Here is a 14,972-nt window from a genome sequence, read left to right as displayed (position 1 = left end):
TAGGAAACACTGTAAGAAACTGAATACTTGTCTATTAAAAACTATTCAAATATTATTATTTTCCCGTAGGATTATAAGGATCTTTTTTTAGGAACAGTAGCTAGAGTCTGAATACATTTTCTGCCAAAAAATATACTTTAATTTGAGTTCAATTTTCTTTAAAAAGTATTTTATAAAGAAAGTAATAAAAATATGATGAACTTTTCTAATAGTCAGAGTCTGAGTATCTTTTCTATAAAAAAATTAAACAGAGCTTAAGAGCCATTTCTAAAAGGAGAGAGTCTAACTATATAATATAGTCTAACTTTTTTCATAAAAAAGTAGTCGGAGTATGAGAACCTATTCTATATGAAAAAGATACTCGAAGTACTTCTTTATAAAAAAATAGTAAGAATCTTAAGATATACTTAAGACATTTATTGTTGAATAAAATTATGTGACTTAAATAGTCAATGGGGGCTAAGGTCAAATGAGGCCCTATAATTATAAAGTTCATGAGGGTCATTAAGACTAATATAGAACCTGGTTTTGCAGCTTTTTGTCAAGATAAGAGTATATTAAACATAATTATGAACTTTAAAGCCATATTCTGTTGTATGGGGGCTATGTGGAATAATGGACCGATGTTAACCATTTTCAATAGGCTTCGTTTACAGTACCATAGGAGACCATGCGCCAAATTTCATTGAATTATCTTCAAAATTGTAACCTGTAATTTGATAACAAGGCATACATGGACGGACGGACAAACGGAGGAATAGAGGGAAGAACATAGCTAAATCAACTCAGAACAGATTGGTTTAGAATAATATATCAATTGGTAGTGTAGTTTGATTACGAGGTTTACAAGCCCTATTGAGGGGTTCAGTTGTATGGGGGCTAGGTGAAATAATGGACTGATTTTAACCATTTTCAATAGCCTTTACAAAATTTCATTAAATTATCTTCAAAACTGCGACCTGCAGTTTGATTACAATTTTTACATAGACGGACAAACGGAAGGAAAATGATTCTGAACCGATTGGTATATTATTGTGCGTTACAGACATAAGCACAAACCAAATAAACTCTCCCCCTAAAGTGGTGTAGGGTATAAAAAGTAAGAAAAATAGTCAGAGTCTTATTACTATATTCTATATGTAGTCAAAGTCTAAGTAATTTTTCTTTAGAAAAAGTGACATTCTTTAGCAAAATATTGAAAGTCGGAGTAACTTTTCTTTAGGAAAAGTGTTTAGAGACTGAGAAATTTTTTTATAGGAGTATTATTGAGTAATTTATATAGGAAACGTGGTCTGGATCTGAAAATTTGTTCAACATAAAAAATGGTTAGATTATGAGTAGATTTTATATAGAAAAAGAAGTTAGAATCGGAATGCCTTTTCCATATCAAAATTAATTAAAATTTGATTATCTTTTCTGTAGGAAAAATAGTCAGAGTTTAAAAACTTTTTTTTAAATAGGAAAAGTAATCCGAACCTGTCTGAAATTTTTTTTAGAAAAATGTGTACACAGTCTTAGTTTCTCTTCTACAGGAAATGTAAGCAGAGTGTAAGTTTTTATTTTACACATGAAAATTAGTCAGATTGTGGGAACATTTTCTATAGGAAAAGTAGTCAAAGTCTGAGTATATTTTTGTAACCTATTAATTTTTTAATAGAAAGAGTAATGTAAGTATATTGCTATAGAAAAATCAATGAGAATACGACTTTTGTAAGTAAACTTTGATTGCCTGAGTAAAATCGTTTCTATTTGTACCATTTTATTTACAATAATTGCCTGAAGTTATATTAACAACAATAATATTGTTTTACTTTTTTAGCCTTATTCATTTCATTTCATTTTAAATGTTTGATTTATTTACATTTTTCTAAAATTTAAAATTTTAATGAAATTTAATACTAGTTTAACAGAGCGTATGATTGACGTGTAACAGAAAATTGCATATTACCAAATATGTATTTATGTAAATTATTGTTAAATAAACCATTTATACACATACATATTATTATTTTATAAACCAAGAAGTATAATTTCATTAATACTATGCAAAAAAGTGAAATTAAATTTTGCAAGTTCTTACGCATATTAACTTAAGCTTAACATAGCCATTAGCAAATATTAAGGAGAGATAATAGAATTTAAATTTTTCTTTAATAAAAAATTTCTTTAATGTGATATAAAATAATATTAAAAAAAGATTTTAAATTTTTATAATCAATTCATGCTGAAAATTATATGTATAGTTGAACCACACTAATATGTATTTATAATAAAAAAAATTTACATAAACATTAATAAACCTGTCGAACAGTATGTTAACCTCATTTTTTTCTCATTTTAAGAAAAAAATCTGTTAAAAATCCTTTTATTAATAAATATTTTCCAATAAAATGACAAGCCTTTCAGGCACCTCTATCACAAAAAAAAAGACAGAAAACAGAATTAAAATATTCAACAACGTGGTCTTTCAAAACGTATATACAAAAATAAATATATTTTTTACCTTAAATTGTAGAATTTTTTTCCTTAAGCAAAATCATTAATCTATCAATCAAATATGTTTTAAAGATACTTTACTTCGTTATGCCCATCAATGAGGGATTTTTATTTATTTTTGATACTCTTCTTTAAATACAAGTAAAAAAGCAAGCAAAGTATAAATATCAATGTAATAAAAATAATAAAAATAAAATTTAATACTGTCTGAAAACTTGTACTTTAAGAAAAAAATATAAGCAGACAAAAAAAGAACTATAGAGATCAACAGCAATTGACAATTGAATATTGAATGCGGATTTAATAGATTATCAAAATGAATTTTGAGTTTATTGAAACGTTGGTAGAAAAATTAAGAATTTAAAATAAATTTAAGATGTAAAAATACATATAGATATTTAATTCATATAATATTTGAAAGTGAGTGAGAATTTAAAATAAATTTAAGACGTAAAGTAACATATACATAGATATAAAATTCATATAAAATTTGAATGTGAGTATGAGTGATGTTATATAATTAATGTGTTTTGTGATATTGTTACTCATACGCTACATTGTAAAAATTGAAGGATATTTTATTATTACATTACTTTATACAACCTGTATGAGACGGTTTAAGTATTATCTTTGTGTTTTTTTTAGTCAACAATACTTTAACATATGTATATAATTATTTTTTTGTACTTCTCCTGAGAAGTACAAACGTTTTAATGTTTAAAATATAATAAAATAATATAATATACATTTAATTTTTTTTATTTTCTAATAATTATAAACAATTTACTAGAGTTGAGTACATATCTTTAGATATGCACTTTTTTATTTTTGTCACACAAATATACATATATTCACTCTTTTTTGATCCCACACGTATCTATTTAATATCAACAATACAAGAAAAAGGCAGTATTCTGACATAAAAATATACAATAAAAACTAATATAAAAAATTAACATTTTGCAACAAAACAGTTATAAAAAAATAAAGCAAACGGTTAATAGTTTTACATAGAAGATGGATAATCACCTTGGATAAAAAGTTAAAAAAAAAAAACTAAACTAGAACTGAACTAAAACTGAACTACTTAGAACTGAACTAGAACTGAACTAGAACTGAACTAGAACTGAACTAGAACTGAACTAGAACTGAACTAGAACTGAACTAGAACTGAACTAGAACTGAACTAGAACTGAACTAGAACTGAACTAGAACTGAACTAGAACTGAACTAGAACTGAACTAGAACTGAACTAGAACTGAACTAGAACTGAACTAGAACTGAACTAGAACTGAACTAGAACTGAACTAGAACTGAACTAGAACTGATTGATTTCCTATTATTCAATATGTTGCTATGTGTGACACAAAGTAAAAAAAATGAAAAATGTTCTTTGAGCAGCTGATATACAGCGATCATTGATCTTTAAAAAATTCCAAACATATTATTAAAAAATAGAATTAAGTAAATATTTAATTAATATCGTCATTTAGCAGCATATTGACACAGATGTGGTTGTTCAAACTCCGTTTCTTTGTCCATGTTTAAAAAATAAATGTTAATAACCTCTAACATTTATCAAAAGAAAAAGTATTTGGGGAATTTCAAACACAATTTTGATCAAGTTTCTTGAAATAAATTAAAAGTTCAAGGTTTACTTTGAAAACAATAACTTTCCAGGTGTAAAAACCATATGTATATTTAGATGAGATCACAGATGATCGCCTTTTGTTAGAAGAATCCGCAACAAACATCTTTTTTGTTCTGCTAAAAAGAAATAAAGTTAATGTTCGGTTGAAATATTAGTATTTTTATGTTCCAAAATCATCCGTCTCTTGGAAACGCGACATTATAGCTCTAAAATTTTAAGAGTTTGTCGGGTCCACGATTTGATTGTTAATATGAAAAGAAAGACATTAGTCTTTCTTTTCATTTATAATTTTTGCCTATCGGTCTTTTATTTTATATTAAGTATTACAAATCAAATAAATAAATCAATAAAAACGATGAATTACTTTAATAGTCCTAATTGTCATTATCTGCATTAGACCTAATTTTCATTATTGTAAACAGAACTGAATGTCCTACTTAACTTCCTTAAATTAAAAGGCCTTTTGTACTCAACTACTACCCTGCAAACATTTGAATGGCAAAACTATTTCTGATTTTCGCAGACTTCTGGAAGATAGTTTTGACTATATGGCACCTTATTCAAAATTTTTATTAGAAAATAATGTTGTTCTTATTGATTAGGCTTAAGGGGTTATTATTACTAACAGTAATTCATTGCCTGATCTATTACAATTACTTGTAATGTTTAATTGTGCAATAACAATTACATGTAATTATAATTCTGGATTACAGTATTTATGCGGCTCAATAAAAAAACTAAACATATGCACAATACTTCTTGTATGTCTCCGCACTTTAAAATGTTTATAGAGTTATAATGTGAATATGTTTCAGGTGAACTCTAAATAACAAGTTTTATCACAATAATTTACCACCCGAAAATATCATTACTTAAACTTATATTGTCCCCATTTTAGTGTCAGTGCGTTTTGTAGCTATTTAAATTAGCTAAAACTTTTTTTGGGTGAAATAAATATTTACACTGTAATTGCATTGGTAACACAAATTACTCCGATTACTAACAAATTATAATTACATACACGCACAAAACCATACTTATAACATACATTTTCATTAGAACACGTACACAATTATATATTATATATTTATTGCACAAGTACACTCAATAGGACATGACTGATAAAAAATATAACACACATACAAATGTAAGCGAACAATAGACAATTACATGAAAAGTACAACTTTCTAATATATGTGTGGGAAAACACACAGGAAAAACTCAGGTGTTTAAGGAGTAGTAGAAAAAGTTAAAGGCTCCTTTAGGCCAGAGGGCTTACAGGTTTTATTAGATCCAAAAAACTGAATGAATATAAATTAAGGATTTTGCGAAAGGCCCTTTGTTTTAATTAAATATTTAATACGTCTCTCTACCAGTATGGTGTCACTTTTGAGTAAATTTATATTAAACTACTTGTTGTAGTTGTTGTTGCCGCTATTCTATAATAAATATTGTCTATTCTCTAACACCCATTTAACAAGTGCAATCAATTTACTGTATTTATATCGAAACATTTGGTATTATATAGTGTTGATACGAGCGGTTTTCAACCGTAACAACTCAACTCACTAATTGTCATTACATGCCTACTTTTATACATATGGGGAGTATTTCATACACATTTAACTAGGTATGCGTGGGTAAAAGTGTTTATGTATTTCATTATAATAAACTACTTGACAATGATATATGAGTAGTGTGTAAGTTAAGGCAGACAATTGAAAATACAAATTCATTAAACATAGTTTCTAAAATTTTGGATAAAAAGAGAATTTATATAGAATTTTTAATAAAAAAGAAATTTAGCAAAATGTTTCTAAAAAATAATGGACAGATTTCAACAATAGCGTTCGTCATTGGCTTAAACAAAGAATATGTGGAGAATTTCATCAAATTTACATGGACTCACAGACAGACGGACGGACATAGCTTAATTGACTCAGAAAATGATTCGGATTTTTATACTTTAAGAAGGTTACAGGACCAAAATTGTTGGGTGCTAAAAACATCAGCACAAACGCCTAATACCCTCCTCACTAAAGTCGTGTAAGGTATATTCTATAAAAAAAATTTAGCATAAAATGAAAATTTAGAGAAAATTTTATATAAAAATCAAATTTGGAAAAAATTTACTAATACAATGAAATTTTTCCAAAAATGTTTTCTTAAAAATTAATGAAAAGAAAATTAGAGAAAATATTCTATAAAAGAAAAATTTTGTGTAAAATTTTGCAAACATTTACTAATACAATGAAATTTTAACAAAAATGTTCTAATAAAAAATTAGATAAAATGTTCTAAATAAGGAAATTCACTAAAAATGTTCTATAAAATGAAAATTTATCAAAAATGTTCTTATTAATAGAAAATTAGTGGCCTCCGGTTCTAGGCTTAGTGTTCTAGTCTGGTAGACCGGAGGTTAGTTCGATTCCCATCCGTGGCATTGGTTGAGGAGTGCACAACAGGCCCGATTGAGACCTAGGTGTATTTCTTCGGATTTGATGTGTATACATCCTCCTTTCAAACTGACTAACTAACTAATAGAAAATTAAGCAAACATGTTCTAATAAAAAGAAAATTTATCAAAAATGTTCTTGTTTTAAGGAAAATTTAGCAAAAATTTTTTCATAAAAAAATTCAGCAAAAATATTATATAAAAAGATAATTCAGCGAAAATGTTCTATAAAAAGAAGTTTCAGTAAAAATGTTCTATAAATAGAAAATTCAGCGAAAATTTTCTTTAAAAAGAAAATTCAGGGAAAATTTTCTATAAAAAGAAAATTCAGGGAAAATTTTCTATAAAAAGAAAATTTTTTATACAAAGAAAATTCATCGAAAATTTTCTATAAAAAAGAAAATTCAGTGAAATTTTCTAAAAAAAAATCGAAAATATTATATAAAAAGAAAGTTCAACGAAAATATTGTAAAAAATAAAATTCAGTGAAAATTTTCTAAAAAAGAGAAAATTCAACAAAATTTTCTATAAAAGAGAAAAAATTCAGAAAATTTTTCTATAAAAAAAATTTGGCGAAAATTTTCCATAAAAAGAAAATTTATCGAAAATTTTCTATACAAAAGAATATTCGGCAAAAATTTTCTATAAAACGAAAATTCGGAAAAAAATTTTCTATAAACGGAAAATTCTATAAAATGTTCTATAAAACTAAAATTTAGCAAAAAATTTCCACCAATTTGTTGAAATTTTATTAAAATTTTCCAAGACATAGGTTAGGTTAGGTTAGCAGGCTGTACCTTGCAGTTCGCATTAGGGGCACAATTGGGTCCATGTTCAAGACATAAATCCAACTTAAATATTCCATTAAAAAGGAGTGGCTAATAAAATACAATATTTTAAATTTCTGTTTATCTCAAGTAATTGATACGCAGGTTAATTTGTTTTTATTCGAAAAGTTACAACAATTATTTAATACAAGAAATTTTGCAAATTGTGCAATCAAATATTGTAGACAACAAAGTTAACTAATATAACAAAGCAGAATTAATATAAATTATTCTAGACTTAATATTATTTCTAACACATCTTAAAATAAAACTTAAACTAATGTAAGAAGTCTGTAATTGTGATCTTTTCAACTCAACCACGTATAAGAACTATTATTGACACACAATTCTTCTACTGTCAACTTGTCTCGATGTATTCTGCATTTATGTAAATGTCATAATAATTTTATCAAAGGACTCAATTTGTATCTTGTCGATTTTATGACAAGATGTTCTATATAGTAGCGTTAATAAATTGTTATAAATAGATAGTCATGTGTCATTATGTATTGAATGCAGCAGCATACATCTTTTATAACATTTATAAAGAACATATTTCATGATTGATTGGTAAATTAAATTGTTAATAATTGAGTGAATAAAGTAGATAGCAATTAAGGAATTATTGTATTTAAACTAAAACTTTTTTATTACACTATTTAATATATAATATCTTTCTTTTTTTGCAGGTAAATAAGAAATTTTTTAAATATTGTCACGAAAGGGGAAATAGAATATATCAAATAATACTATTTAACAAGTAAGTTATTAAATAAACATATTGAAATTTTTATAAGATAAAAACAAAATTCATTCCCAAATATATAAAAATCAATTTATATGAAATTTTTTAGACATTTTCTTTTTATAGAAAATTTTCGAGAAATTTTTCTTTATATAGATAATTTTTGGGAAATTTTCTTTTTATAGAAAATTTTTGGGAAACTTTCTTTTTATAAAAAATGTTCGTTTTTATAGAAAATTTTCGTTCTTTATAGAAAATGTTAAAAACATTTTAGTTTTTTATAGAAAATTTTCGAGACATTTTCTTTTTATAGAAAATTTTTGCGAAATTTTCTTATTTTAGAAAATTTTTGCGAAATTTTCTTATTTTAGAAAATTTTCTTTATATAAGTAATTTTTGAAAAATTTTCTTTTTATAGAAAAATTTCGAGAAATTTTATTTTTATAGAAAATTTTCGAGAAATTTTATTTTTATAGAAAATTTTCGAGAAATTTTATTTTTATAGAAAATTTTCGAGAAATTTTATTTTTATAGAAAATTTTCGAAAAAAAAAAAATTTATACAAATTTTTTGAGAAATTTCCTTTTTATAGAAAATTTTTGGGAAATTTCCTTTTTATAGAAAATTTTCGCGAAAGGTTTAAAAATTTTCTTTTATAAATAATTTTCTTTTTACAGAAAATTTTCAAAAAATTTTATTTTGTTAAACAAATTTTCTTTGGAGAGAAAATTTTCTAAAATTTTTTTTAATTGAAAGTTTAAAACAAATTTTCTTTATAGACAATTTTCAAAAAACATTCATTTATAGAAATTTTATTTTTACATAAATTTTCTTCTAACAGAAAATTTTCGAGAAATTTCCTTTATTGAAAATTTTTGACAATTTTTCTTTAAATAGAATATTTTTATAGAAAAGTTTTAAGAAATGTTCTATTTTAAAAGATTTAAAAGAAATTTTTTTCAAAATATTTTCATAAATTTACTTTAAGGAGATTTTTCATAAAATTTCTTTTTAGGAGAATTATAATATTTTTCATAAATTATATTTTATAGAAATTTTTCCTCTGCGCACGTTAATTTTCTATGAGTCTATATACAGTAATTGTTCGACAAATTTTTCTTTTAAAGAAATGTTTAATTTTTCTAACATTTTTGATTTTTATTGGGTTTTGAAAAATTTTATTTGTTTTAATAAAAATATCTCAAAAATTATCTGTTACAGATAAATTTTACAAAAATAAAATTTTAAAGAAATTTTCCTAAAAAGTGACTTAGTTGAATGGTTTATTTATTGCTTTAAATTATAAACAGCTTATTAATAATCTCTAAACAAATTTTCACAAACAATTTTAAAAACGTAAATAAAATTTGTTATTAAAAATCTATTTATTTATGACTCTCACTGATAAGAGATGTTAATTAACTACATATTTATTATTTACTATAAAGGAATTTATATATAAGTATTAAATAAATAAAATAAATATAAATTTATATACAAAATCAATCTAAATTATCGCCATAAATGACAAGCATCATGTGGATACATCCGATGTTGTCGACTGCAACTGAAAGTTTTTGCAAATTCTGGAAAATGTGTTAGAGCATCGGTGACACGTTCACGATCCGAACCATGATCCGACATTGAAGAAAACTCATCAGGTGAAGTATTGCCACAAAAGAATTGAGCAAAATTCAAAAAGAATACCTTACTCATAGATATTTCCTGACCATATATGCGACGTGTTTTAGTTCGGGCATCAGGATTAGCATCGAAAAATGCCTGATAGGCATAACGTAAACCACTAACATCGGCAATTTTCTCACTTATAACTAAAGGGTTAAGTTCTAAAAGACAATTAAAACTGGCATTAAATAAAGGATTCTCTTCGAATTGTATTAAACTCATGCTGCCGTTGGCATCTGTTAAAAGTCCACTGTCATCAAAACCATGAAACATTTCATGAGCTAACAGGAATCCCAAAGAACTATACTTATAGATATCATCCATATCGGGACTATAGATGGGAGGTTGTAGTAAGGTTAAGGGTACGAAAATATAGTTAGCATTTTGTACAAAAAAAGGTGAGGAACTGGAACCCGTTTCACTATTTTCCAAGTAAGTAAAATCCAATATGGTGGTTTTACTATTTAAAAGTTGCTGGCGTGCTTCAAAATTAAATCTTAATAATTTCAAATGATTTTCATAGAACTTCTCTGCATCTAAATCCAAAGGCTGATAAAATTTCTCCAATGTTGCTACAGTACCACTGCGTGGTATGTTATTGAGTCTCAGTTTCATATTGTTAATTTTATTTTGCAAATATTCTATGACTGTGGCATTGAAACCATGATTGTTTTTGATAATGGTATTATTGAAATGTTTACGTACATTATTAAACATTTCATAGATGGAAGCATATTCTCGAGCCAGTTCCGGATGTTGTTCTTCATATAACCAATGCATGGCAGTAGACATTAAACTTCTGGTGCTTGACAAACAATCTTCATCTAAGAAATTGGCTGGACCATCTTGATGCAAATGCCACAAGAATCTTATTTCCAAATATTTGCAGATAAAACGTTGTGTGTATTGTTTTAACAAACTATCCAATGCTTTCATGTAGGGTATATTTTGTATATACAAAGGCATATGGGGATTTAAATCTGTTTGATTGAGTATGACTTTTAAATAATCCTTAAGCCAATCTAAAGGTAAATCTTTAACATAAATCGAACGCTCCTTTATATAATCCTCTTCATTCTCCACTTCACTGTCTTCGATTTCATCTAGCTCCTGTAATTTTTTTTCAAAACTTTCTATTTCAAGCCATAATTTCTGCAATTCCTCTGTACTAATGGCCGCCGGTAAAGAATTCATTAAAACATTTAAATTCACCTCAGTCAAGGGCTTAAAACCATCATCCATTACTGGCTTATCAATATCTATAATAAACGATTTAACATCATTTATTTGGGACATCACTATTTGCTGTATGAAAACATCATTTAAGCCATAAGTACGCATTTTAGCCAATGTTTGTACCCAATCAAATTGGGTATTTTTCTTGGGTGGTGTCCACAGCGAGGGCCATTTAAATTGATCATTAGCTTTCAGCCATACCAGATATTTCACGGCTTCATATTTACTTAAATCCACACAGGATGTATAATAATTATAAGCATTTTGTATAAACTTGGGTTTATTACGCGGTATAAAGCGTTTAAAAACTCCAGACATTTCTTTATTGACATTATAATCCAACATGGTTATGGGTTCATAGTATTTGGTACCAGCCTCCAAAAAAACCTCATCCCAATTGCCACAGGCAAATTGATAGAAATCATTACAAGGATTCGCCTTCAAATCCATAGAGCCCTCAATAATTTTCTTTTGTTTGCGATTTGTCTGACGACTGTTGTATGTACTGGCAGTTTCACTAAGCCATAATTGCAGCAGGATCGATAAGCTTAAAAATACTTGTTTAAAATTCATTTTAATTTGGATTTTTTTCTATTTTTTTTTAATTTTAAAACAACTTATTGATTGTATTGCTTATTAACGACTGCTAATTGTTTTGTTTAGCAGCAGACATTTGCAGTATTAAATTGATTTTTTTTTCATAGAATTACAAAAAATTTTGTTTGCAAAAAACACAAATTTATTTGTCTTATCAGCTGTATTCTATGTAAATTTGTTTCACACTGAAACACACTGTCATTATCATGGTTCTTCCTATGAAATTAAAGGGGTTTCTCCATAGACTTTTTTTATATATTTAGTTGTTATTATTGACTGATAAGCTTGAATTTTGAAAATGGGAAGTATATTGCAAAAAATATCTACAGAGTGTAATAGATGAAATTCAACAATATTTTGCTGATGTTTGCAACAGCCAAAAATACTGGTTCTAGACCCACCTAAAAGTATACGAAGCGGCTCAGAATCACTTTCTGAGTCGATTTAGCTATGTCCGTCCGTCTATACTTCTATCCGTCCGTCCGTCTGTGTGTCCATGTAAACCTTGTGCGCACGCTACAGGTCGTAATTTTCAATATAATTTGATGAAATTTGGCACATACTCTTTTCTTGGTTCAACACTTTTGTAAATGATCGAAATTGGTCCATCATTTTGCTCAGCCCCCAAATAACCGTACCCCCTGAATCGGGCCTTTAGGCTCATAATAACGTTAAAAGTTCTATTATGTCAACAAAAATCTGCAAAAGTTAGTTTTATAGAACGGTAAATGACACTACTAAATTTTATAGTGATCGGGCCTCATTTGACTCTAGCTCCCAAACAAACTCCCCTTCAGAAAATATCTTGAAGGTCAAAGGTATAAAATAATATATACCCAGCAAAAACTTTCATTACCATGTAAGGTGTTAAAATGCCAAAATTTACTAACAATAAAATTTGTAGTCATTAGTTTAACACGGTAATGTTATTAGAGGCAAGTATCTGTAAGTGCTTACAAGTTATTAGAAAAAGTAGTCATTGCAAATCGTGTGAAAAAACACATAAACCTTTATAGCTTCTCAGGCAAGAGAACTAATGAATTAGAAAGTGTTTATATATTACATTATAAGTAAGACCTTACTAGACAACTATTATGTAATCCAAACGATATGTAGTAATTATTGAAAAGTGTGTTGTTAGATAAGTAAGTACAATTGAAAGACATTACCTAGGTTTTGCTGGGTAACTAAAATTAATACAAAGAGAATATTTTTTTTTTCTATAATTTTCTATTATTTGTCTATAAAAATAATATTTAAAAAGAAAATCGTTTCTATAACAAGAATTTTCAATTTAAAGGTTCTATTAAATGAAAGTATTGCTAAAATTTTCTAAAATGTACAAAAAATTTTTTATAAAAAGAAAATTTTTTGAAAAAAAATAAATAACAATTTTTTGAAAAACTACAATATAAATTTTTTTGTTATAGAAATTGTAAACATGAAAAATATTGGTCCTTTTGAAGGTGGGTCACTTTCCAATACCATAAAGTCTTATCGGACTGTCCGTCCGTCTATTCTGCTAGCTGTCCACTTAAACCTTGAACGCATTTTACAGAAATGATTAAATAGGTCCATTATTTGACCACGATTCTATCGATTACTTGCAAGTGTAAGTAAGTTGTAAATTAACATTTAAATAAAGTACACATCGGTATTGATTACAGTTGGTATTATGGGAATAATACCATTCTTGTTTGAAATGTTTTGAAATCAAATGCGATTCGTGCTTAAACTAGCAATGCAATTTTTGTAAAAGAAACACTTATTATATTTAGTTTGGTTGGAAAACTTCCTAAAATTTGCTAAATTTTCTGCAACATTTCTCATTAAGGCGTGTTGGACACTTAATACTATAACACAGAACAACAAATTCTAAAAAAGTCGACACACAGGGATAAAAGTGTGCTTTTCGAATGGGTTGAGTCGAGCTAAATCCAATCAGATGAATTAGATTTTGCTGTAATATATATTCTAAATAAAAGTGTCATTAGAAAAAGTGTGCTTTAATTTATTGTTTAAAAATTTGCAGGCCTGTGTAAATGTTTGAACGATAAATGCATTAAAATTAGACAAAAAAAAATATAATGTTGTTAGAAATTTATGGAAAAAGTAATAAAAACTGCATATTTATCATCTCCAAATTTTAGAGCCGTTACCGTAGTCGTAATGCCCTTACTTATAACCCAACCCAAAGAAAAATTCATTACCATGCTTTTGCTGGGAAGAAGTAATAAAAAGAGATTTTATTAACTTTTTACTCATCACTACTTTTTAATGTAAGTTTTTGCTGGGTATGTTACAAACCATTATTAACAAATTGAAATAGTAATTATACCCTACACCACTATAGTGAGGAGGGTATTATACGTTTGTGCTGATGTTTGTAACGTACAAAAAATATTGGTCCAATACCCACCTTAAAGTATACCGATCGATTCAGTATTTAAGCAATTTATTGATAAAAATACAAAATACAAAAATTTATAAATGGGCCGATCCTCGGTAAATTTGGGAAAAGAATATATTTTTAAATAACAGTTAGTTTTGTTGAGTTTATACTTATATAAAAAGTGTATCATCAGTTTATGTGCAGCTCTTATCGGGTTAACTAATAACATAAAGTAATACCACTCAATACCATTAGTTTAAATACATATTTTTAGTAAGTAGTGATAATCCAATTATTTTTTTACGCCCCAAATTATTAAAATATTTCTATCAGGAAAACAAATATTTATAGACACGAATTAAATTGGTCACTAAAATAAAATTAGAATAACTTCATTAGACTTAGTTTATTGACTTTTATTTGAATTTATTTGAAGCCACAATATTTGTGCAATTGTAAATATGAAAAATAAATTACAAATAATATTCCTATAGATCTGATAAACTTCTCTGTAAAATTATATAGACAGTTCTGGGTATAGTATAAAGGTCAATGATAGTGAGAGATTAGTTTAATAATAATTAAATAACACATGTAAATAATTTGAACTATAATTTCCAAGTTATAGTAAATGTACTATTTAAATAATGTATAGTAAGGAAACAAGGCTAATATGATTTTTTTTCTTTAGACATATAAAATAAAAAAACATACAATTTTATATTAAAAATATTTAAATTTTTAAAACCTATAATTGTTTTAAAAATATTTCGCTATTTATAAATCTATAAAAAAATACTTGTATTCCTACATATGTAGGTTTTGACATATTTCGTCTACTTTGATGGATTACCTATTTTCTTTTTTTATATAAATTGAAATATTTA

The 14,972-nt window shown here is 26.4% G+C and overlaps 1 protein-coding gene across 1 annotated transcript; it reads right to left on the bottom strand.

Moving 5' to 3' along the window:
* Positions 1-9,448: 9,448 nt before the first annotated feature.
* On the bottom strand, positions 9,449-11,791 carry LOC111685315 (membrane metallo-endopeptidase-like 1). Its single transcript, XM_046947253.1, has one exon. The coding sequence runs from the start codon at positions 11,667-11,669 to the stop codon at positions 9,687-9,689; it is 1,983 nt and encodes a 660-aa protein (XP_046803209.1). The 5' UTR covers positions 11,670-11,791; the 3' UTR covers positions 9,449-9,686.
* Positions 11,792-14,972: the final 3,181 nt, after the last annotated feature.

Source organism: Lucilia cuprina, chromosome 3, assembly GCF_022045245.1.
Source record: "Lucilia cuprina isolate Lc7/37 chromosome 3, ASM2204524v1, whole genome shotgun sequence".
NCBI lineage: Eukaryota > Metazoa > Arthropoda > Insecta > Diptera > Calliphoridae > Lucilia > Lucilia cuprina.
This window is presented reverse-complemented; position numbering and strand designations above follow the sequence as displayed.

Bases quoted from the DNA above. Each gene is read 5' to 3' on its own strand.
- LOC111685315 (XM_046947253.1), bottom strand. From the start codon at position 11,669: ATGAATTTTAAACAAGTATTTTTAAGCTTATCGATCCTGCTGCAATTA.